The 27,178-nt window shown below is 41.4% G+C and overlaps 1 protein-coding gene across 1 annotated transcript in view; it reads right to left on the bottom strand.

The window, feature by feature from the left end:
- VWA3B (von Willebrand factor A domain containing 3B) overlaps nucleotides 1–27,178 on the bottom strand; it is a 220,667-nt gene that overhangs the window by 67,358 nt on the left and 126,131 nt on the right. The window contains exons 28-29 of the mRNA XM_040336327.1: nucleotides 2,715–2,809; nucleotides 695–854 (exon numbers count right to left, since the gene is read on the bottom strand). Of these exons, the coding sequence (XP_040192261.1) occupies nucleotides 695–854; nucleotides 2,715–2,809 (255 nt within the window). The remainder of the gene's footprint in view (nucleotides 1–694; nucleotides 855–2,714; nucleotides 2,810–27,178) is intronic.

Here is a 27,178-nt window from a genome sequence, read left to right as displayed (position 1 = left end):
AAAAAATGACTGAAGGTCCACTTTAAGAAGTAGTGAGACAGTCAACAGTAAGTGAACGTAAACCTGCTTGGGAAAATCACAGCTATATAATCAGACAAAAAAAGGTTAAAAAAAAAATCAATAAGGGACAGACTTGATGGACCACTTGGTCTTTTTTTTTCTATCACTTGTCTATGTTACTCCATAGCATAGGAGGGAGGTGCTGTTTGGTTTACAAAGGAAAACTGGGAAGATTGGTACCACAGTTTGAGATTTAATTCCCATGCACAGGAAGTTACAAGCACCCTGGCCTTCTGGCAGGATCGTAAACATTCCTCTGTACGTGAGAAAAATGTACTTTTGTTCTTATGCTTTATTATACCTTATTTTAATTTTTTTTAACTGTGCATACCTTCAAACTGCAGAAAAAACTATTACCTGCCATGTGCTTGTGTCAGTAACCTGAAGAACATAACAGGGTTTATTTAGGAAGGTAAAGATGATACAGCATCCATAATCCATCTCTGGTGTAACTAGAAACCAGGTACTTATCGGTATATGCACTGATTTATTGAATACGCATGTAACATAGGTAATGCAGGCCTATTGACTTCTTACATAAGATCTACTTTCTCACTCAACCAAAAAAATAAAAAATCTATGGCGGCTTTTAGCATTTGTAGAAAAGGCGGCTGACATGGAAATGTACACTTACCATCCATTTCTTGTTTTGTGCTACTAATGGGTATCAGAGTTTTCAGCTGCTCGAGAAGATCAATTTTCTGTTTTGTCAGGTCGTTTTCTTCCTCTTTCAATGTATTTCTTCCTTGATGGGAATTCAGTTCTGTTAGCTCCTTAAGAAGCTGCTGTATTTCCTATTTAACAAGAAGTACAAAAAGAAAATATTAAACCTCAAACTAGCTGAGTAGCTGTATAACCTGTTAAAGCATGGCCACTGCAGAACAGATTTCTGGTATCTAGTTTGCGGTAATAAATGTTAAAAGTATTTTCAGAAAGCCACTCATTGTTCCATATTTCTCAGAAGAGAATAATGCAATAAGGTCTGTGTGATTTGTTCTTTGTGCCTGTAGTAGGGACAAGAAACAATAGTAAAAAAAAAAAGGCGCACTGAGGTGACCATCATTTTTTTAAATAAAAAATGGTAGTTTAAAAAAATGTTTTTGTGTTATTTTGAGCGACGCTTGCCTTCTCTGAAAAAACAAAACACACCATTTATTGCAGCCTCACTGTGCCACCAAACGCAGCCACTGTGCCATCAATTGTTGCCACTGTGCCAATCACACGCAGCCACTGTGCCCATCAAACGCAGTCACTGTGCCATCACACGCAGCCACTGTGCCAACACACGCAGCCACTGTGCCATCAATTGTTTCCACTGTGCCCATCACACGCAGCCACTGTGCCCATCACACGCAGCCACTGTGCCCATCACACGCAGAATCTTGTAAAGCTTTCTTTGTATACACACTGTCAAGACAAAATCTTGTCGTTCTCAAACGCGGTGACGTTCAACACGTTAGACGGCACTATAAAGGGGAAGTTCGATTCCATTGGCGCCACCCTTGGGGCTGCTTTTGCTAATCTCATGTTACTGCGTGTTAAGTAAAAGTTTGGTAAGAGACGATTCGCGCTTTTCAGTCTGTAACAGAGTGACGAATGTGCTATCTCCATTTCGAACGCTACTTTTACCGAAGGTGCGTTCCCGTCTTATACTTTATTCTGAGCATGCGCGGGTTTCTTAGCATACACACGAACGTGTTTCTCATCGTAAACCAGCCCGACGAAAAACACGACAAGGAAATTGAGACTCCAGACGAGGAAAAAGAGAACTTGTTCTCTTTTTTGTTCGTCGAGATCCACGACAGTTTTCTCGACGAAAAACATTTTCCTCGGCAAAAAAGCTCTGCCACCAAGTTTCTTGATGGATTCTGTCGAGGAAAACGGTTGTGTGTATGAGGCCTCACAGAGGAAAAACAACACAGGAAAGGGCTACAGATTGAATGATCACTGTGATAGCCAATCAGAGGCTATAACAGCGATCATGTAATCAGGATCCGGTTGCTCTGGGTCCTGATTGTTATTAGAGACCCAGAGCTGTCATTGACAGCCTGGTCTCTGTGCTGGGAGTGTGCGATCGAGCATGCTCCCAACACAAACACAAACATATGCAGTGCACTGATTCAAAGCCCACACCATGGATGCCACATATGTATGTGTTACTCAGTCGTTAAGGGTTTAGGATGGCAGCGAGAAGGAGAGCCCAGTGCATTGGCGGAGCATGTTTGAACACCCCTTTTCTTTTTGGTATTTAATATTAAAGGACTAAGATCCCAATCAGACCATTTCTATTAGAACTAAAGACCCAGCTGTAAACTGAAATCTATCTGTTTATGTGGCTCTGGTGAGGAGCACATGCAAACAAAACAAAAAATTATTCTTTTTGCTTGCACATAGTTAATTGATGGATGTCAGTAGAGCTTTGCATCATTGACTAAGATAAAGAAAATGTCCTTGTAAAGTGAAAATTCCCTTGCACAGTGAACAGTCTATTTACCTTATTTACCTTTAGTAAATCAAGCCCTTTTCTCCACTAACATTTATGCTGTAAAAGTATTTGTGCATAATGCTGCCTTAAAAATAAACGATTTGTATTGCACTTTTTTCCCAGTTGTATATATCCATACAGTGCTAGGAATTTTTTTTCTAGCTCTCACCTGTTGATTCTCTTTTTGCTCTCTTTGGTGCTGACTAATTTGCAATGCCAAATCTTCCAGTTTCGTGTTCGTGTTTTCACTTGGAAGAGTTCTGTCTGTAGGAAAAACTAGTGTTAGTGTGGATTATATTAAAGTAACTGGAAACATGAAGGTAGTTCCACAAATACAAACACAGTGCATCCAGGAAAATTCACCTCTTTCAGCCATATTAAAGTAAATTCTTACCATATGATTTAAAATATAAAAAGATAATCGATGGCTAATATTTTCCAAGGAAGACTGACGCAAGTTTTCATTTTTTTCCTTTTTATTCATCTTTCCAAGAAACATATCAATATTCAATACAGAATTGACTAAAGCAGTAAGGAAATGTCTATTTTCTAGTAATTAAAAGGATTATGCAGAGAATGACTGATGTGAATAGCCTTTTATTATTATTTATATATATATATATATCAAATTAATATGTACTAGTAATTCATTTTATGACATAAATTTAAACAGACAGAATGTCTTTTATCAGTCAAAGGCCAATGCCAGTTTAAACATCAGTCCCAGTAAATGGAAGATACATATACTTCTTGTATTAGCTTCAGAATGCATGATGGGCATCCCAAGTATGATGCTATAATAAGGTGGAGATATTTCTTATATTTACATATGATGTACAATGATGTGAAATAATGTGGTTAGAAAACTGTTATGCGTTAATGATTACAAGGAAATCCCATGACCCATGAATGATATTTGTTTCTTCATAGAACTCTTAGGCCTCATACACATCGTTTTCCTTGCCGAGTTCCTTGTTAGGCTGTCGAGGAACTCGACAAGCCAATTTTCTCCATTCCCGTCAAGGAAAAAGAGAACTTGCTCTCTTTCTGGCTCGTCGAGTTTCTCGACAGTTTCCTCGACGAAAATGTACACACGACCGGTTTCCTCGGCAAAAAAATATCTCCCAGCAAGTTTCTTGCTGGTTTTTGCCGAGAAACTCGGTCGTGTGTACGAGGCCTCACCCATTATTGTAAAACACACTGCCCCAACTTAACATGCTCCAAGACAAGGAACTGATCCCCCACACTGTAAACCATATTGTTCTTTCCTGAATACTCCAAGGCAAGGAATTGTTTCATCATACTATAAACCACATTGTCCACACTTAAAGTGGATGTAAACCCACTTGTTTTTTTGTTTTTTGCCTGGCACAGAGTAGAGTATAGGATTTCAGATCATCTGTGCCCATTCTTGCCACAAAGAGTTAATCCAACTCTGAGCAATCCCCTTTTCTTTTTTTCAGCGAGATAAAACAGACAAATGGAGAAAACCCTGTCTATGCTGTGAGTGACAGGTGATTTACATATCTCATGCAGGAGCCTGAGACAGGCATTTTTTGTACCGATAAATACGGTAGATGTTCTTTTAAACTTTAGTTTCACTTTTTGAACTCGGTTGCACCGTAATCTCACAATATCTCATGAGATTAGAGGCAGCCCACACACTTTTACACTGATCTCGGCCGTTTTCAGAGGAAACACTTCTCCTCTGTTCTCCCTCTGAGAACTGAAGTTCTCAGTTTATTAAACCGGCTGCAGAGGAGATGATTTTCCTCTGAGAACTGCCGAGAACTGAACTGGGAGAAAACTTCTCAGTATATTAAACGGACACCCATGAGTGAAAAAAACGTTTTTGCGTTATCATTCATATTCTCTGAAAAATGGCCAAGAAATCATAAATTCTGCCAGGGTATGTAAACTTATGAGCACAACTGTAGGCTGGAGGGGCATGACATTGTCTGTGACTTTCAGAAATCTACCCACACCCTGTTATTGCTAACTTGTACGACAATTTAAAAATGTATTGATATCAATTATGTGACCAATAACAGAAGACTAGAAGCCCCTCCTGCCACTGTTTCCCTGCAGACAGGCTAGGAAAGAGCTGGGTCATGTGACAGTTGTATTGGATTTTTTTTATTATTATTATTATTAAAATAATTACAGTGCCATCATCCACATACAGAAAGAGAAGGGATAATGTAAATTAAAGTGTGTGTTTAGGCTCACTTTCATTTTTTTCTGCCAGGAGAATTAACCACTTAACCCTCGGACCATATTGCTGGTCAAAGACCAGAGCACTTTTTGCAATTCGGCACTGCGTCGCTTTAACTGACAATTGCACGGTCGTGCGACGTGGCTCCCAAACAAAATTGGCGTCCTTTTTCCCCCACAAATAGAGCTTTCTTTTGGTGGTATTTGATCACCTCTGTGGTTTTTAGTTGTTGCGCTATAAACAAAAATAGAGCGACAATTTTTAAAAAAATTCAATATTTTTTACTTTTTGCTATAATAAATATCTCCCAAAAATATATATAAAAAAATTTTTTCCACAGTTTAGGCCGATACGTATTCTTCTACATATTTTTTGTAAAAGAAAATTGCAATAAGCGTTTATTGATTGGTTTGCGCAAAAGTTATAGCGTTTACAAAATAGGGGGTATTTTTATGGCTTTTTTATTAATATTTTTTTTTTACTAGTAATGGCGGTGATCAGCGATTTTTTTTCGGTACTGCGACATTATGGCGGACACTTCGGACACTTTTGACACATTTTTGGGACCATTGGCATTTTTATAGCGATCAGTGCTATAAAAATGCATTGGATTACTATAAAAATGCCACTGGCAGTGAAGGGGTTAACACTAGGGGGCGGGGAAGGGGTTAAGTATGTTCCCTGGGTGTGTTCTAACTGTAGAGGGGGTGGACTGACATGGGGAAATGACTGATCTTCTGTTCATACATTGTATGAACAGAAAATCAGCATTTCTCTCCCTGACAGGACCGGGAGCTGTGTGTTTACACACACAGCTCCCGATCCTCGCTCTGTAGCGATCGCCGCCGGGCACATGCATGGGAGTCAGGGGCGAGCGGGCGGCGCGCGCGCCCCTATTGGCTGCTGGGCGAGGTGACGTATAGCTACGTGCTCTCGCCCAGCAGAGCCGACCTGCCACCGTAGAACTGCGGCGGCTGGTCGGCAAGCAGTTAAAGAACATTTGACCAACAGAGAAAATAGCCTAACAAGAACATTTGACCTGAAACAGAAATGAGGGAGACCTCTGTACTGTAGCCAAGTGTATAGAGATTTCTGTGCTCACCAATGACAGTGTAACAAATCAGCTACTGTAGACACTAAACTGCTTTATAGAATTTATACAATGTTGCAGAGACAGAATTTTCTTTCTCTTATGTGATCTGTTGCTCTTCTGTAAGGTTAGGTTCACATTGCTGTGTTTAGATTTTCAGTGCGATTATGGAGTACAACTTGGATGCAACGTGGATGGGGTTGGCACTCTATGGGGCCAAAATCATGCTGGAATCACATCAAAGTATTCAGGAACCTTTTCCAATATCGCACGTTGCTGAGTTGCATTGATGTAAATGGGCACCATTGAAAACAATGTGATTTCCAGAGTTTAGAGTTTTTGTTTCTATTCATACCTTTTTGAACTTGATGAAAAGATTGATTTGCCATATAAAGGTCCTATTTTAAATTATTTTACATGAGTATGACTGTTAATGTCACAAGGACCACATAAACAATCATGTTTTTGTTCACAGATAGAGTTATTTAAAAAAAAAATGCCCCTTAATGAGTAGTGTGCTTTCACTTTCAAAGTGAATTTTTACTTACCTTAGTGAATGAGGAGAAAACAGTGAAATTTCATTTTGAAATGAATACCCAATCATGTGCAATAAAAGTTAAGGGATATTCATTTTTGCTCGCACATTATTAGATGATTAGCAAAGTGAAAGTTACATTTGCAAGGAAAAAAATTCTTAGTGAATGAGTTGCACTAATGTCACTCACCCAATTGTGTGCAAGCAGATAATTCATTTTTAAAATTTCCCTTGCCTATATTTGGGTATTCTTTTCAAAGTGAATTTACATTTGTTTCACCACATTCCCTATTAGACATGTGCATTGGTTTTCGTCCAAATGCATTTTCGCCTGAATTTTGTGTATTTTCGTTATCGTTTTAACAAACGAAAACGAACACGCAGAATCCAAAATCCGAAAGATCGTTTCCGTTGCTACAACCGTTCGATATAGATAGGAGATTCGACATGACGCTGACAATAGAAATCTGTGTCTATCGAACCTGTGGTCGAATGTGCCTAACCTTAACTCTATTAGTCCAAGATTATGCTACATAGAGAAAAGATTCGACATTATAGAGACAGTGTTGGGGTAGACCATTCGACATGAACGATGAAGATTCGACGAAGCAGCGAAAAACATACAAACGTTCAATCTGTCATTGAAGGCTTAAGGTGTCTGTCGAAAGTTCTAAGAAGATTAGAGGGAGCAGTTAAACTGTACGACGTTGCAATCATAAATTTTCGGTCAAATGCTCGGCCCATAGGCTATAGAAGAATTTGAATGTTAGTTGACTAGTAATAATAATTTATAAATATAATTATTACTAATCATACAACATTAGAATTCTTCTATAGCTTGTAGGCGGAACATTTGTCTGGAAATGTATGATTACGGCATCGTACAGTTTAGCAGCTCCGTCGAATCTTCTTAGAACATTCGACAGACACCATAAGCCTTCAATGACAGATTGGACCTTAACCTCCCTGGTGGTATGATTCTTTCAGAAAAAAGGTGCTGAAAGCGGTACCATTATTTGCAATGAAATTTGGTGATTTGTACTGTAGGCCTGTAATTCTTAGGAATAACTCAATTAAATCTGACCAAACAAGAGTCTTGTAGGCATCCCGGGTATGACATTTTTTTAAAAACAAAATGATAAATTATAATATAATAAATAATTATAAATAATTATAACACATAATAATATAATTATAATAAAAATTATTCAATAATGTAATCAACTCAAAATCACTGAAATTTGCTCAGTTGCAGAATTATCGCTGTCATTACTTTTATTTTTTTATGACGAATTTCCCCACAAATCGCTATCGCACAATTCTGCAAGTGATTATAATTTATTATCGCTGTTTTCTAGCTTCTCTAAAACCATTTTTGACATAAAAAGACACTTTTGGTTGCTATGGACAATCTACAGTTTGCAGGCAGAAAGAACAGTTTTTATTATATAAAAGTACATGTAGGACACTGGGCAGACCACTAGGGACAAGGGGTGTGTGTATTTTTTACATACAGTACTGTAATCTATAAGATTACAGTCTACTGTATGTAATGTGTTTGTTTATGTTTTTGAATTTGGCGCCGTTCTCCGCTCCCGTGCGTCGTAACGTCGCAGGGAATGGAGATCGGCGGCACAGGAGGACGCTGTGTGAATCGAGCGAGGTCCCGCTCGCTCACACAGCGCGGTGGCATCGCTGGATCCAGGGACAAGGTAAGTAAACACTGTCTGTGGATCGAGCGAGGTAAGCCCGAGTCTGACTCGGGGTTACCGATCCTAGCACAAAAATCTAACCCCGAGTCAGACTCGGGAATACCGCCAGGGGGGTTAATTAATTCTGATTTTCGGACAAATGCATTTAATGAAACAAAAAAAAAAAAACGAATTTCGGGAGTAACTAAATACATGTATTTTTTGGACAAAAACGAAATTCCAAAACAAAATATTTCAGCGTGCGCATGTCTATTCCATATGCAAAGAGTTCTTGGATCAGATCCTCCAAAGAGTTTGCAGGTCTCAAGGATTTTTTTAAAAAGCTGCTCCTACCCCATGATCCTCTTACTAGAAACAAGTACCATAGTTTAAGACTGATAATATCATCTCTAAACAGGTCACATTATGCTGCACACAGCAACATGTTTGGAACTAAGGAACTATCCTTTGTGAGCACAATGTAACCCTGACATCTAATTTTCTGTTGTATCAAAGCCTTCTACTATTAATACAAGTCCCCGAAAAAAAAAAAAATCTTCAATTCAGAGGATGTTCTTTAATAGTACAATGCGAGAGTGAAGATTATTTGAAACATTAATAAATGCTTTCGACTTTGCTAGTGTCTGATGAAGATAATGCCTCCAGAGAATCTGCTCAATCCAAATGAAATGAATTATGCAGCAGACAAAAACAGCAATTGGAAGATAAAATAATGTTGAAACTGGAAGCGCCAGGCTGAATTCTGGTTATCGTGTGTAAATATGGTTCATGCATATATTGTAGGTGCCATGTTTTTACAAGGCAAATATCTGTGACAGAAAAAAAAAACATTACTGTTGTGAACAGAAGCCAATCAGAATTTTCTTTCGTTGTACAAGAGAAAATGCAATTGGCTGCTGTATGCAAAGTTCTTTTTTACCATACCTAATGTCTAAATGTAAACTATATGGATGCACAGCAAAAAGATATCATTGCAAACATGCGTATTTAATAAATCTTTTGAAGTGCTTAATATACTGTATATCCCATAAATTTTACCCATATAAGAGAAAAAGAGGGTTTGAGACTTTAAATGAGGTAGATCTAGCATGGCTAAAATATGAGTCAATGTAACAAGACATGACATAGCAATATAAGTACATGCATAGTAAATAAGCATAACAATCACATATTATTGACCAGATCTTCATAAAAACAATCATAGCAACTTGGAGATGGCATATTGAGGTATCGGACCCCCATAATAAAGAATCGCTTAAAAGGCAACATGGTGGGGTAGCTTGGTAGTGGATGAAATAAAACCCATCTAAAAAGAAAATGGTGCATCAAAATTGGCCCGACGCACGTTTCAAGGTTTCCTAACACATCATCAGGGGCAAGTGCACCAATGTCTGTAAAGCTCCTCACGCTGGAACAGCAAAAAAGGGGGAGGCCCAAAGCCGCTCATAACAGTAATGCCCCGTACACACAATCGGAATTTCGGATATAAAAAGTCAGATGGACTTTTTTCATCGGATTTTCCGATCGTGTGTAGCCCCATCTGAGTTTTTTCATCGGAAATTGTGATGAATTCCATTGGACTTTAGATATAGAACATGTTCTATATTTTTCCGATGGAATTTCTTCGGAATTCCGATGTGATGTGGCCGGGCAAAAGCCTGATCGTGTGTACGAGGCATTAGACACATCTCCCCATGTGCTGGCCACGGAGTCTGTGATCCTATATAGCACCTCCAGCAGCATACTGCACAAATCTGTGGATCATGGTTCTCTGTGACAGCGTTAGGTAATCACCTGGATGGGCTTTCTGCCTATGCTTTTCAGTGTTTGAGGCCGGGTTCACACTGGTCCGACAAACGCTCCGTCATTGGGAGCTCATGTCGCACGACGTGTGAAAATCAATGTTTCCCTATGAGAGCCGCCTTAACTGGTCCGACACAAGTCGGTCCGACTTTGAAAATGCTCCCTGTACTACTTTGGTCCGACATTGATCCTACTTTAGCCCATTGAATATCATTGAAGTCGGACCAAAGTAGGAGCCTTGTCCTTACCATCAGACTTTTGACATCCGACATGGTGATTACAGCAGCAGTAAAAGGTATTTATCTCACTCTGGGATTGTTTTGATTGGTCAAAGAACAAGTCAGGCCTCGTACACACGACCGAGTTTCTCGGCAAAAACCAGCAAGAAACTTGGTGGGAGATATTTTTTTGCCGAGGAAACCGTGTGTACATTTTCGTCGAGGAAACTGTCGAGAAACTCGACGAGCCAAAAAGAGAGCAAGTTCTCTATTTCCTCGACGGGAATGGAGAAACTTGCCTTGTCGAGTTCCTCGACAGCCTAACAAGGAACTCGACAAGGAAAACGATGTGTTTCGCCCGTCGAGTTCCTCGGTCGTGTGTACGAGGCTTCAGACTATCACAAAGTCGGATCAAAGTAGTATCCTGTTAATGAAAGTTGGATGGATGTAGGATCAATGTAGGACCAATGTAGGACAGATGTTGCAGAGCAAAGTAGGATGAAATTCATTCTGCTGTCGTGTAGTATAGTGTGAACCCAGCCTGATTGAAGACATCGTTTTTCCTATATCCTCTGCACTCTCTTTTCTTCTGAGCAGGTATGCTCTTTTTTTTACTATTGTCCACTCTTTATTTGTATCCACTCTTTATGTTGGTGTTGCTCTATTTACTGTTCAATATTTTTCAATAATATAATACACCTTCATACATTTAGAATCTATCAGATTTATTCATGTTTACAGCATTGGAGCCCAAATGGTTCTCTTTTTGACCACTTGTTTCCTTTTCTTTGGGGATCATGATGTGCGTCCGGCTTTCCTGCAGGCCCCTTCCTCAGCTCCCAGGATGAACATTTCTAGCAGCCATCAGTTTTCATGTTCATATTGTTTAGACTTAACTGACATGTAATTACTTAGTGGCATTTCTCCCCTCCTCTACATATAGTGGGTTATTTACGAAAGGCAAATCTACTTTGCACTACAAGTGCAAATTGCACTTGAAATTGCACTGAAAGTGCATTTGGAAGTGCAGTCACTGTAGATCCGAGGGGGACATGCAAGGAAAACAGCATTTTAGCTTTCACATGATTGGATGATAAAATCAGCAGAGCTTCCCCTCATTTCAGATCTACCCCTCAGATTTACAGCGACTGCACTTCCAAGTTCACTTTCAGTGCAATTTCAAGTGCCTTTTGCACTTGTAGTTTGTACTTGTAGTGCAACGTGGATTTGCCTTTGCAAATAACCCCCATATAGTCTCCCTTGTGTTTGGGTGTAACTTTGGACCATATTGTTTATTTATGCTTTTTTACAGACATTGGTGCACCCGCCCCTGATGATGTGGTAGGAAACCGTGAAACGCGCACCATTTTCTTTTTAGATGGGTTTTATTTCATCCAATCCCAAGCTACCCCACCATGTTGCCTTTCAAGTGATTCTTTATTATGGAAAATTGTCCGATACCTCAATATCCCATCTCCAAGTTGCTATGATTGTTTTTATGAATATCTGGTCAATAATATGTGATACGACGGGACTATAAAGGGGAAGTTCCTTTCAAATGGTGCCACCATTTGGGCTGCATACTTGATTCTGAGCATGCACGTTTTTTTCCCCCTCGGAAAAGCATACACACGACCGTCTTTCACGACAAGAAAAAGACTGACAGGAAACACGACGAGAAAAAAAGAGAGCTGGTTTCAGTTTTTTTGCGGGCAGTTTTTTCGCCAAGAAAACTGCTAGGGAGCATACACACGACCGTTTTTCACGGCCAATATAAAAAATTGCAGTTTTCTCGTTGTGAAAACCGTTCGTGTGTACAAGGCATTATGCTTATTTACTATGCATGTACTTATATTGCCATGTCATGTTTTTTAATGAATAAATCATGTCTTGTTACATTGACTCATCTTTTAGCCATTAAAGTCCCAAACCTTCTTTTTCTTGTATATAGATAGGGATGGAGATGTGTGATCCCACATACCTCATTTAAAGTCCCAAACCCCTCTTTTTGTTTCTTACCCATATACAAGCTATATTTTCTGCTTACACCTAAGAATAACTCATGCTCGTGTGACTCCTGTATCTACAGTCTTAGTAAATGCTACTTGGGCATTACTTTAAGATTCATCAGGAAAAAAAAATTTGACCATGTCATATAAGATAAGAAATCATAATCTTCCCACCACGAGAAATATATTGTTTAAATTATCATTTTTGTAAAAGACAAATCCAATGTTCTCAGAGTCTTTGTTAATGACATTTAGTTATGTAATTACATTAGAATTTAATAGGAACAACATTCCAATGTATGTAGCACAGGATGTGAAAGCTTTATCTTTCTACAAGAAGAATTCCATATGCATTATGATTATTGTAATTACAATCTATTTTCTTCTCAGGATGTTATTTGTCTTCTCTTATTCAAGACGGGCTACTTGGCAAATAATGTATGTTTAGCCACACAGAGTTATTGGAACAGATAAGCTTGACAGCACTATTAAAAATGGTGGAGCCTGGGGAAAATGTAACTTGTCCAAGATAAATAGGACACATTATTTGTACTAGGAAGTGATCTACTCAACACAGTCATGAAAAATGTACTTTAGATTTAAAGCTTGCCTGTACACACATTTAAAGCTGAGATTCAGGAACAAAATCTAAATGTTTAACCACTTGCCGACCAGCCGCCGCAGTTTTACTGCGACAACATGGCTCGGCTGGATGAAACAACTTTATGTTACGTCGCTTCGCCCTGTGGCCACTAGGGGCACGCACAAACGCCCACTGCTCGCCTTCTGGAGCCAATGCGAGTGCCCGGTGAGAACCACAGATCCAGGTGTTTACACACACAGATCCTGCTTCTCTTAGGGCAAAAATGACTGATCATCTGTTCACACAATGTATGAACAGCGATCTGTCATTTCCCCTAGTAAGTCCCATCCCCCCCTTCATTTCAAACATGCAGAGGGAACACAATTAACTCCTTGATCGCCCCCTAGTGTTAACCCCTTCCCTGCCAGTGACATTTTTACAGTAATCGGTGCATTTTTATAGCACTAATCGCTGTAAAATTGTCAATGGTCTCAAAAATGTAGAGGAAGAAAATAACCACTCAGTAGTCTCAGGCCTTGTACTCACGACCGGATCTGTGCGCTGGAAACTGTCTGCCCGACAGTTTCCGGCGTACAAGGCTGATTTGTGTTTTGTTCCGCTGGCGTGTACACACCAGCGGACCAAATTCCCGTCGTACCGGAACGCGTGCACGTAAACTACGTACGACGTCACTATAAAGGGGAAGACCAAAGTTAATGGCGCCGCCCTCTGTTCCTCTTTTGCTAGTTACGGGTTTGCTCGTGTTAGTGAAGGTTTGGTTAGAGCTGATTCGCGCTTCTCGGTCTCCAGGCTTTGACAGCGTGTATTCACGGGTTCAGTGCGTGTGCTTGCGGTAACGTAGTTGTCATTCGGCTATAGGCAAGCAGGTTGTTTCTGCTTTAGCAGTTGCATCCTGTGCGCTCGTATCTGTTTGTCACGCGTTTGTCGCAGGTAGTGCTGGATTTGCGAGTGCTTTCTGTTTCAGTGTGTTCTTGACTGACCAGCCGGCCGGTTTGAAGCCATGATGGAGCAGCAGCGTCAATTTTCGCGAGTTGGTGCTGTTTATGGGATGGCTGCTGGATATGTTCATTTGTCCAGTACTTTGGCCAGAAACAGGGGGCGGAGGCGTTTCTGGACCAAGAATTGGTTGCGCCAGCGTGACCAGTTCTCACATATGCCTCTGCTTAGGGAAATCCAGGAGAATAATCCTAATGACTTTAGGAATTTTCTCCGCATGACGGACCCCGTATTCAACAGTCTGCTGGAACTTCTGTCCCCCTATATCACGAGGCAGGACACTGTGATGCGCCAAGCCATCACGGCCGAGCAGAGGCTTATTGCCACGTTGCGGTACCTGGCGACTGGGAGGAGCCTGCAGGACCTCAAGTTCTCGACAGGCATCTCTCCGCAGGCGCTTGGGGTCATCATACCGGACACGTGTGCTGCCATCATCAAAGTTATGCATGAGGAGTATATTAAGGTAAGTTTCCTGGCTCTAATAATGTGGCCAACTAACTTTATTTTTATTTTCCCAGATATGCTGTGTGTTTAACTAACGTTACCTTTTCTCCCTATGCATGTTGATATCAGCTTTACATGTTTTATTCTTGGCCTACCTGCATATTTGTCCCTTACCCAATATTAACCTGTCCAGCATGCTATCCTAGGGACAAACCCACCTTGCCATTTTTTAAAACAGGACTTTTTGGTTTTTGTGTCCCCCCCCCCCTTCAAACTTTTATTGTCCCCATCAGAGGGCTGTGGAGTCTCTTAATGAAGTGGCCCTATATATTTCATTTCCCAAATTCTCCATGCACATTTTTCTAATGCAATTTTAATAATGTGAACTGTCACAAGGATGCTTGTAGGATGTTTTTGTTACAAAGTACTAAATCTCTATTTTTGTTTGTCCCCACAGCTACCCTCCACACCACAGGAATGGCAGTCTGTGGCTTCCCAATTTGCCCAGCGGTGGGATTTTCCAAACTGCGGTGGAGCAATAGATGGGAAACACGTCCGCATTGTGCCCCCACCCCACTCGGGGTCCTACTATTATAATTACAAGGGTTATCATAGTATTGTGTTGATGGCGGTGGTGTCGGCACAGTATGAGTTTCTATATGTGGACGTGGGGAAGAACGGCCGGATGTCTGATGGGGGAGTGTTCGCACGGACTGATTTCTATGATCGTCTCCAAGCTGGTGGTCTGGCATTGCCACCAGATGAAGATAATGTGGAAGGACTTCCGTTTGTGTTCCTAGCGGACGAGGCTTTCGGGCTTGGTCCTCACCTCATGCGGCCTTTTCCCCAGAGGACCCTCACCTCAGAGAGGAGTGTGTTTAATTTTCGGTTGGGCAGGGCTCGGAGGGTAGTCGAGAATGCCTTTGGGATACTCACCAACCGGTTCCGCCTGTTCAGGACATCGATACATCTGGCGGAATATAAATTGGACACCGTTGTATTTGCCTGCTGCATTTTGCACAACTTTTTACGCAGGCACTCCCAGACGTACCTACCCGACATCGGTTCTGAGGCAAGACTACCCTCAGATCCCCTTCCCGGGCTGGACACTGGTCGCGCTGGCTTGGCCCCCCAATCAGCTCGTGAGGTACGCGACAAATATGTTGAGTACTTCATGGGTCGGGGGGCCATTGCTATGCCAGATCATATTTCTTTCTAATTCGGCCCCCAAAGAAAGGAATATTCTCTCAAATAATAAATAATTAGACCATTGGACTTTATACAGTTGTTTGTCATTAATGCTTTTTCTCTTTTTCTGTCTTCCTGGTTCTCTAACTAACTTCTTCAATTGTAATGCATAATTGATTTCTCCACTTTTAGTAACTAACCACATTTTGCACAGTATTCACTCATCTACAAACAGGGTATTGAGTCTAGAAATAAGAAGCAACTCCATTTGTAAATTTTGAGGTCAAGTATTTTAATTTTTGCTTGTTCATGACCCCAAAAATTATTTTATATTTTTTTCATTACTCCCTGCTTTTGTACTTAGGAGTCTACAAAATTTTTTAATATTTTTTTTTTTTTTTCAGGTAATTCAACCAAAAATATTATGCAGATTATACATTTATTAACAAGTTCACTTTTTTTTTATCAAATATAGTTAGATTTATTGTTTACATATATATATATATATATATATAGATTATTTTTGGTGGGGTGTTTACCGCCTTAATTTTTTTTTTGGGCATATTTTTTATGCACAAAAAACAATAATTTTTTAACCATTTTTTTTGTTTTTGGTGTGTTTTTCTAAAAGTAAATTTTTAGGTGATATTTTGGAGTCAAATCTCTACTTCACTAAATTCAGTGATTAGAGAGATTTATAATTCTATATATATATATTTTAAATTTTTTGGCGTTGTTTATTCTTTATGGTCTAAACTTTATAGTATCCCAAAATGTTCAACATGGTCAAAAAGTAACAAAATCCAATTCCAAAAATCTAAAAACTCACAACAGCAGTCAGTCATGGTGTGCTTTCACACTGGAACACGCCAAAATTGGAAGATACACACATTCAGTGCAAACTCGCCAAATGTCATTGGTTCAACAGACAAATGGCCACATGTGCTATCTGACATCATGGGTGATCAATGTCTGTGTTTTGTGGGAGCAAACCCTTCCTCTCAACTACTTGAGGATGGAGGAGGGGGTTGGACCCACAAAGCACAGACATAAGATATTCTGTGATGGCAGATAGCACATGTTGGCACACTGTGTGTGTATCTTCAAATTTTGGCGTATTCATTATTCAAACTGTAAAAATGTTTGTGGGGGCGGGGGATGGGCGGGGGGTGTTTCAGTCTTTGACACGGCCCATCATGTCAATAATGTTTTTAAAATTAGATTCGATGACCATCATTCTTTGCCGCATATTGTCCATTTCCGTGCTGCATTCCAAAAGGACATTTGTTACATTCTGTTCCATGAGAAACATCCTTTCACGCATATTGTGCATTTCAGTGCTGCACTCCATTACCTGCTGAATAATTATAGCAGCACTTGCACGTGAAAATATTGGCACACCATCCTCCTCCCCTAAAAAAAATTTTAAAAATGGCATTTACAACATTATTTTTTGATGAGGCCTATCTACATATGTTTTTTTGAATCAAGCTAGGGTGACACTGACCTGATGGGCTTCTCCTTTCCACCTCTTCGACATCTTCTATCACTCCTCCTTCTTCCACCACCTCCCCATCATCTTCTATCACTCCTCCTTCTTCCACCACTTCCCCATCATCTTGGACTCCTCCTTCATCCATCAATCCACCTTCTTTCAATTCGCCAAATTGTTCTTCCGCCACTTGCCCTTCATCTGCTATAACTTCTAAGTCCAAAATTACTTCTTCCTCCTCTCTTCCTTCCTCCTTTCTTCCTTCCTCCTCTCCTTCCACATCCTCCTCTCCTTCCACATCCTCCTCTCCTTCCACATCCTCTTCTCCTTCCACATCCTCTTCTCCTTCCACATCCTCTTCTCTTCTCCTTCCACATCCTCCTCCTCCTCCACATGTTGAGATGGCAGATTTTGGCCTTGTCTGGCCCTCTCTGCCTCCTCCAAATGCTGGCGACTTCTTTCCCCTGAAATAAACCAAAAAAAATGTAGACTCATCAGCACACAGATATTGGAGAGCATAAATCGCACACATTGCTTAGAAGATGCTTTCATTTAGTTACTTTTATCTTTCACCAAACCTACATTTTGCAATTACTTCTATATGGCAAGCTCTGATCCTGCCCCTTTTTAGCAAAGTGACACACATGGATGTCCCCCCTAAACTGTATTTCTGGGAGACCCTACCAAAACCCATTTTTGATTTGGGGAGACACAGGTGCTCTGCATTGCAGATGTGAAAACATCTGCTTTATTACCACTGTTTTTAGAATGAATCCTGTTTGCCTTTCCCATTCTCATACTTTTTTTTTCTAGAACTAGCTTTTACACAATGTTTACAAACAAAGTTTTTGGCCAGTGAGCCATGTCCAGGTGTGTTGTTCCTGGAATAACCGAGCCTTTCTGATAAACTATGTGATGTTACGTTGTTTACTAAGAACACTATTTGTAAATATGTAGTTATTTATGTCCTAAAAAATAAATGACAACATGTCTTTAAAATTACAAGCAGGCCAAGGAGGCAGATGGTGAAATATACATGGCAACACATTATTGCAGACAATCACCCCCCCCCCCCCAACCCCAATATATATTTACTTACTTTTACGCAGAATTTTAAGTATTTTCTTCATCTGATGTGGCTCCCTCAATTTTAAGTCTGACCATCGTTTCCTCAGCTGTTCCTTGGACCTGGTGATCCCAAACATCCTCTGCATTCTCCTCGCCACCTTGTCCATAATATGTGCCTTTCGGCGGTTAGGGGTCTTGTATGGCCCTAATTCACCATCATAGTCCTTCTTTCGCATGATGTAAACTAACTCCACCATTTCCTGGAACCGCATATTAGTGGCTTTATATCTTCTTTTCCTTGATCGGGACGTCCCTGCCTCTGTCCCTTCACTTGTGGCATGAGAGCATCGTGCCCGCTCGTGTGACATCGCCATCTTTCCTTTCCCACAGAGATTATGGGCGTGGAAAAGATGAATTCTTACGCCATGGGCGGAGAAGAGGGCGGCGTTTAATACATACGCGGAGTGTAGAGAATGCAAACAACGTGTTTACGTCGGTTACGCGGAGAATCTTCGAGCGCATCCAGAACATACACAGTTAACGCCATATTTCCTAAACTCATTGATTAGGGGCCTCGCAAAGGTGACGAGGGCGGGGTTTAATAAATACGCGGAGTGTTTAAAAGGTTTACGCCGTGATTACGCATCTTACGCGGTAATTAGGCGAGCGTGAGAAACGAGGAGCGAGAGACAGGAAGGTAAGGAAATTAAAAATGTGATCAGCAGAGGCCTTGAAAATGTAGACACATGGGATGGGGGTTTGGGCTGTTGGTTGCACCCTTTTGAAGCTATTCTGTCTATGGGGTACCACAATGTTATTTTGGTTTACAAATGCTTTTGGACACCTCACAAAATAGAGATGTGAACAATGCTGTACCTCATTGAGAAGTTTTTGAATGGTGTATTCAGATCAGGCAAAGTATTGTTCAAGTGTTGGTTGTACAGAGGTCATTAGGAAGTGTCTTTTATGTCATCCATTGTCAGGGGCATGAGATTTACACATAAAAGAGTGCCTAGATGAAAACTGTCATTTGTAAGCATTGTTTATTTTTCTATATTTAAAATATTTACTGCAATGTGAACAATGGTTCTGCATCTAGCAAATCAATGTTTGGTACAAGCAATGCGGCCGAGCTGCCAATCATTGTTTAAACAAGAGAGACTGTGTTTGTAATTAGATATAGGTAATAATTTTGAAGACACATATTAGATCAAGGTCAACGCTGATCCTTTGGAATATTTATTTTTCTGTGGTTTATGTTTTTGTAATCTAGACTCAAAAAGAAATATAATTTTGGAAAAATTACAATGGACCTCCTACAAAGCAAGGAATCTATAGAGGCCTTACTCCAAAAATATCAGGAGACGCCCATCCTGTGGAATTCCAAGCACTCTTTATATTGCAATAAAGAGGTACGAGCGGCAGCACTAGAAGAGCTAGCAAATTATATGCAAACTTGGGTGCCAGGATGCACTGCCAACATGGTGAAGGATAAACTTGCCAACCTCAGAAGCACATACAGGAGAGCATACAAAGCTAATAAAAGCCTAAAATCGGGAGCAGCAGCAAGACAAGCAAAGGAACCCAAACTGTGGTATTATAAACAGATGGCTTTTTTGCGGGACGAAATGGAAGGCAGGAAAACGATGTCCAGTCTTTCTTCCAACCTTTCCTCCATGCTACCTTCCAGCGGACCTTCCCCAGATGACCACAGCCCTGCAGAGTCGGAGGAAGAGGGCCTGGCTGACAGAGATGCAGATCTGCCACCCTTCGATGAGGAGGTATAGTAGTTTCCTCTATATTTCTGGCGTAAATAATTCTTGGTGGATTAATGATTAGATATTGTAAAAAAAAAACCAAGCTGGGAAAAAGCAAAAAAAAAGGTGTTCAGACAAATAGGTGTCAGAGATGACAACTGCAGGGGTCAGAAGTAGAGTGTATTCAAGTAATAATGAACAGAAAATACTAAACGAAAAACATGAAAATGAGTGTGGTTTGATTTAGCGAAATTGTAAAACAATTCCTTTTTTTTCCACACAGGAAGAAGAGATCAGCCAGGAGGTGGCAGATCCTCAGGTGTCTGTCAGCCAGGAGGAGGCCGGGGTCAGTGGCAGCCAGGAGGAGGCCGGGGTCAGTGGCAGCCAGGAGGAGGCCGGGGTCAGTGGCAGCCAGGAGGAGGCTGGGCCCAGTGGCCTGCAGCAGGTCCACCCGGCCAGGAGAACCACCACCAGCCAGTCTTCTCCCCCCCAGGTGAGGCCATCAGGCCGAAGGAGGCAGTTGAGGCCTGTGGAGGAGGCAAGCCTCCGCATGATCCAGGAGGCAAGCGCCATCATGAGGGCCCCCCTCAACCCCACAGAGGCCTTCAGTGCCTCATTGGCCCATGATTTAAATGAAGGGGAGGAGGACCAGAGAAGACTGGCAAAGGCCCTGATGAACCAGGTCCTTTGGTGGATGCAGAGGGGCCTGCTGACCCCAGACACTGGGCTATGTGACCCGGCCCGGCTTGCGGAACACCATCCTCCTGCTGCCACATCAACCCCACCTGCAAGACCCCGTGTTCGATCCGCTGGAAGGCTGCCTGGAGGGAAGGCTGGAAAGAGGAGGAAACGTTGATTTTCTGCCTTCCATTTCCTTCCACATAAAGGACATCTTGTTTGTACTACCACAGTTTGGGTTCCTTTGTTTGTGTGCTGCTGCTTCATATTTTTGTGTTTGGCTCCTGAGGCTTGGAAGTTTATCCTTCACCATGTTGGAAATGCAAGTTTGCATATAGTTTGCTATCTATTCTAGTGCTGCCGTTCTTTTTATTTTTTGTGATGACATTTGCCTGAATAAAAGGCTTTTTGCTTTCATTTGAAAACATGTCTATTGTTTGTTATACTGTGGGGATTATTAGGCAGCAAACCTTTAATAAATATACAATGGGTAATTTACAAAGGACACACTCCTTGGGGGGGGGGGGACATTTGGTGTGCCAACATGGTTTAATATTTTCTAATGAAACACCAAAAAAAAAAAAAATTATAAAAAAATGAAAAAAACATGTAAAAAAAAATTAGTTTAAATGGTGACATAACTAGAAACAACAAAAAAAAATAAAAAAAATGCACATTCCTTTACAAAAATGACTACTCTAAATTATGGAGGACCACCAACCAAAACACACGTCTGGCATAGAAAACATTAGTAAAGGATTACATCACAAGCAAGAAATGTGACATTTCAGTATGGGACAACTCTATTGAAATTGCATCAGCAAGAGAACGGGGTTATTCTAGCAAGAGAAGAATTAATAAAACGAGGCTTGAAAATGTGGTTTAGTGCGCCTTTTTAAGACATTGTTCTCTTGCTAGAATAAAAGGTTTCTAATGACGAATGTGCCATATCCCAAAGAAACGCGAGTTTTACCTGAACGAGCGCTCCCGTCTCCTCATTTGGACTGAGCATGCGCGGGGTTTTTGTACGCTGCTTTTGTGTACAGACGACCGAACATGTCTGACGGACACGATTCCAGCAGACTGTTTTAAAGCAAGACCAGGAAACAGTTGTTCGTTGGAAAACGGTCTGGCCGACGATTGTTTGCTGGAATTCAGTACGTTACTGCCTACACACGAACGAACATGTCCGCTGAAACTGGTCCGCGGACCAGTTTCAGCAGACATGTTTGGTCGTGAGTATGGGGCCTTAAAGAACCTCCTCACTGGAACCAAACCATGGGTGCCGGCAATGCAATAGTGATGCAAAAATACGAAGGAAACTTGGACAGCTGCACTCCAAAAATGTTCTTTTAATTAAAATCGATCACAAAATAAACATGCCACAGCAAAAAAATTGGAACAAAAGCTAACGTTTCGCACTGTAGCTTCAGTGCTTAATCAAAAGTGTCCGATCTGACTGTCATAATATCACAGTCCCATTAAAAATGCCATAATTATATCCCCTATTTAGCGCAAACCAATCAATATAAGCTTATTGTGATTTTTTTCTTACCAAAAATATGTAGAAGAATACATATAGGCGTAAACTGAGGATTTTTTTTTTTTTTTAAATTGGGGTATTTTTTATATCAAAAAGCAAAAAGTAAAAGATAGTGGCCCAGATTCAAAAAGATCTGCCTATCTTTAGGCGGGCGTAGCGTATCTCAGATACACTACGCCGCCGTAACTTAGAGCGGCAGGTCCCGTATTCAGAAACAACTTGCGCTCTAACTTACGGTGGCGTAGTGTATCTGTACAGCGTAAGCCCGCCTAATTCAAACTATAGGCTGGTAGGGGGGTCTTGTATTTAAATGTTTTGTGACCCCACGTAAATGACCCTTTATATCGAACGGCGCATGCGCGTGCATGCTCAGTATCACGTCGAATTTTAAAAGTAAATTACGCCCGCTCAATGCTTAGTCGACGTGAACGTAACCTACGCCCAGCCCCATTCACGGACGACTTACGCGAACGACGTAAACGGCGCAAATTTCGACGCTGGCCCGACGTCCATACTTAACATTGGCTACGCCTCATATAGCAGGGGTAACTTTACGCCGGAAAAAGCCTTACGTAAACGACGTAAATCAATGCGCCGGGCGGACGTATGTTTCTGAATCGGCGTATCTATCTCATTTGCATATTATACGCGGAAATCTACGGAAGCGCCCCTAGCGGTCAGTGTAAATATGCACCCTAAGATACGACGGTGTAGGAGACTTACGCCGCTCGTATCTAGGCAACATTGAGGCGTATCTGATTCTATGAATCAGGTGCCGAGATGCGACGACACGCATTCGGAGTTACGACGGTGTATCTGGAGATACGCCGACGTAACTCCTTTCTGAATCCGGGCGAGTGTTTTTTTTTCAAATTTGTCACTGTTCTTTTGTTTATAGCGCAAAAAATAAAAACCGCAGAGGTGATCAAATACCACCAAAACAAAGTTCTATTTGTGGGGAAACAAGGACGCCAATTTTGTTTGGGTACACCGTCGCATGACCACGCCAATTTGCAAAAAGTGCTCTGGTCAGGAAGGGGGTAAAATCTTTCGGGGCTGAAGCAGTTAAATAAATACTGTACATTGGAGCTATTTATCTGCCATATGATTTGTGCATCTGTCCATTCAATCCAAAGATTTAAACAGTCCTGCCACATAACAAAGCCAGGTGACCTGCTTTTTCTGTGTTGCCTAAAGTGACATATTTTTCAGAAATAATCCATAAGCATTTACAGCTTAAAAGCCCTGTAGTCTAGTTTTCTATAAATTGCTCCTAAAGCCTCGTACACACGACCGTTTTCCTCGGCAAAATCCTTCAAGAAAAATGCTGGCAGAGAATTTTTGCCGAGAAAAACGGTCATGTGTATGTTTTTCGTAGAGAAAACTGTCGTGGATCTCGACAAGAAAAAAAGAGAACATGTTCTCTTTTTTTCTCGTCTGGAGTCTCAATTTCCTCGTCGTGTTTCCCGTCGGGCTGGTTTATGACAAGAAACACGTTCATGTGTATGCTTAGAAACCCGTGCATGCTCAGAATAAAGTATGAGACGAGAGCGCACCTTCAGTAAAAGTAGCGTTCGTAATGGAGATAGCACATTCGTCACGCTGTAACAGACTGAAAAGCGCGAATCGTCTCTCACCAAACTTTTACTTAACACGCAGTAACATGAGATTAGCAAAAGTAGCCCCAAGGGTGGTGCCAGTGGAATCGAACTTCCCCTTTATAGTGCCGGCGTACGTGTTGTACGTCACCGCGTTTGAGAACGACGAGATTTTGTCTTGACAGTGTGTATGCAAAGAAAGCTTGACAAGATTCTCGACAAGCCTGGCAAGAACCTCGTCGAAGGAAAACAACGTTTCTTTTACGACGAGATTCTCGGTCGTGTGTATGAGGCCTTACTGTGTTTCCTGTCTCCTTGTAACATCCTCCACAAGCTGTTAAATCTCCACAACAGTAGTTCTCTACCTCAGTCCTCAAGTACCCCCAACAGGCCATGTTTTGGGAATGTCTCTTAGATAAAATAGCTGTCCAAAATACCAAGCCATTGACTCTGATTTAACCCCTTGCCGACCAGCGCACAACGATATACGTTGGCGCAATGGCACAGCTGGACAAATGGGCGTACAGGTACGTCCACTTTAAGATGTGGCAGTGTAGGCATGCGCGCGCCTTCTGCAAGCTCCGTGAGTCCGACCGAGGGTCCCGCGGACTCGATGTCCATGGGGATACCCGCAATCGTCTCACGGAGAGGAAGAATGGGGGAATGCTGATGTAAACAAGCATTTCCCCATTCTTCCTAGTGACAGGACACTGATCAAAGCTCCCTGTAATTGGGAGCGGTGATCAGTGTCATGTCACTTGTAGCCACGCCCCCCACAGTTAGAACACATCCCTAGGACACACCTAACCCCTTCAGCGCCCTCTAGCGGCTAACCCCTTCACTGCCAGTGTCATTTTTACAGTAATCAGTGCATTTTTTTTAGCAATGGACTGACTTTGTCTTTGTGTTAAAATGTGTTAAAATCTTTGTGTTAAAACCTTATCTTTTCCCCTTACCGATGCTGTAGCGGACACTGATCAAACAGCTTTTAAATAATGCCTGGTACATGTAATTTTACATGTGTATAGGGTCCCACTAGCTACCAACAGATATTATGTGATCACCGTCAAATGCACAGTGTGTGGTTACCACATGATCTAGTTACACCTATGGCACAGGTGTCAAACACAAGGCCTGCGGCCGAATTTGGCCCTCCGGGCCATTTCATGTGGCCCTCGCACCTCTCCTGCAGCTGCAGGAGAGCTCCAGCCCTCCTCTGGTCCTCCTCCAGACCCTGTACTTTCTGCTTTCAAGCAATGCATCCATCATCTTCACAGCAGCAGCATAAGGTAAGGGGGCTGCACTGTGATGTAAGAGAGAGTGTGGGACTCAACTTCTGATGGTGGGGTGGCTCTTGACATCTAATGTAAGGGGAGGGTATGCGCTAGACATCTAATCTTATAGATACAACCGGCCCTTTTGAGGGCAATCAGAATGCTGATGCGGCCCACTATGAAATTGAGTTTGACACCGCTGACCTATGGTATTTATACAGTGACAGTCCCAAAGACAACCTCAGAAAGGCTAGAAGGGGTTGTTTACATGCGTGAATTTCCATGCATTTGTAATACATTTGAGGTGCAGCTGTTGCGCTATTTTTACATATTATTTAGGATTTTATTCAATTTCTTTGCATTTGTGGAGAGTTTATATAGGTGTACATACTTTCTGGTATGTTTAAAAGCAAAAAAGTGCTAAATTCTATACTTTTGTAAACTCAAATGAAAGCACTGCAATGGTGTAAACTAGGCTCGTTGAAATACAGTCATTTTTTTGTTTAAGCACTGTACTGGAAACAATCTGTTGGACTGCATGTGGCAAAAATGAGCCCTAAGCTAGACTGTATTTTCTTTTTAGCAGAAAACCTACTGGACTAAGGACAGTCACAGGAATCATAACAGTAAGCATAAGGTTTAATCTTAGTTTATAGTATACACATAGCAGACCTGACTCAAGTATATATGATGCATATGCTGTATACACATAGTTTTTAAAGGTTTATATTTTTAGAATTTTCCATTATTAAAAGGTACAAAACATATTACCACGTAACACTGAATAGTAACAATACCCTGTTAGTTATATGATTATGTGAGCTCTGCGTAGCCTGATAAGAGCTGACTTAGTTGCTAGGACAAGTGGCATATACATATAGTATCAATTGTGGTAACATAAAAAGAAAAAAAAAAGACAAAAACACAGATAGAGCACAACACAAACACATACATATTTATTATATTTCATAAAATTCTGGTAAACCCTAAGAACTTCATGTATTGGCTATTATTCTAAAATATGGTACCACTCTAACTGCACATAGTCTTGAGTATTTTTTGACATTTTCCACAACAGTTATTGTCTTAAAAATGTCACAGCTTTCACATTTTCATAATAATACAACAAGAAAACTATAGCCATTACAAAGAAATCCAATACCCAGAACTTCCCTGTTTTTTGGTGGATGACTTCATTTTATGTCTCCTCTGCTGCATGCAATACATTAAGAATACACAAATATGTGACAGAAATAACAGAGAAAACACATGTAAATAAAAATAAAGTTAATAATATAAAATCTCTTGTATTCTCCATTAAACATATATTCAGACTGTGTGGCCGGAAGTGGGTGCAAATATCTGTCTTTAGACAGGTATCTGCACCCCCCTCCCCCCTGAAATGTTTCAAATGTGACACCGGAGGGAGGGAGGGTTCCGATTCGCGGGAGTGGAGGTGGAGGGTGAAGCTCCGCTTTAAGGGCCAGTTCACACCAGACGCAGTTCCGTACAGTTTTGTGTGCATTTTTTCTGCACTAAAAATGCATGCACAGTGTTTTCCATATATTCCAATGGCTCTAGTAGGCTCTAGTTCACGCCATGCAGTCAGTTTCCGGTGCAGAAACTGACTGCATGGTGTGAACTAGAACACTGTGCATGCATATTGTGCAAAAAAAATACACACGGAACAGAACGGAACTGTGTCTGGTGTGAACTGGCCCTTAAAGAGGACAGACTTATGCCCCGTACACACAATGGCCCAGATTCACATACCTCGGCGCATCTTTATGCGGGCGTAGCGTATCGAATATATGCTACGCCGACGCTGCGCAGAGCGGCGAGCACAGTATTTACAAAGGAAACGCTCCCAACGTTGCGCCGGCGTAACGTAAATTCGTAGGCGTAAGCCGGCCTAATTCAAAGTAGGTGGAAGTGGGCGTGATCCATTTAAATGAAGCGGCGTGACCCCATGCAAATGCTGGGCCGAACGAATGGTGCATGCACCGTCCCGTGGACGCATCCCAGTGCGCATGCTCAGAATCACGTCGGAAATACTCCCTAAGATACGTCGAATCACTGCCTACGACGTGAACGTAACCTACGCCCAGCCCTATTCACGTATTTCTACGTAAACAACGTAAAATACGACGGCTGTTCCCTGGTCCATACCTTAACATGACTTACCCCTGCTTTATGAGGCTTAACTTTACGCTGAACGTACGACTTACGTAAACAGCATATATTAATGCGCCGGGCGCAAGTACGTTCGTGAATCGGCGTATCTCACTCATTTGCATATTCAAATCGTAAATCAATGGGAGTGCCCCTTGCGGAAAGCGTAAATATGCGCCCACGATACGACGGCGTATGAAACTTACGTCGGTCGTAGGAAGACTATTTTCAGGCGTA

The sequence above is a fragment of the Rana temporaria genome, chromosome 2 (assembly GCF_905171775.1).
Source record: "Rana temporaria chromosome 2, aRanTem1.1, whole genome shotgun sequence".
Lineage (NCBI taxonomy): Eukaryota > Metazoa > Chordata > Amphibia > Anura > Ranidae > Rana > Rana temporaria.
The sequence above is the reverse complement of the archived record's forward strand: the minus strand, read 5'-3'. Positions and strand labels throughout refer to the sequence as shown.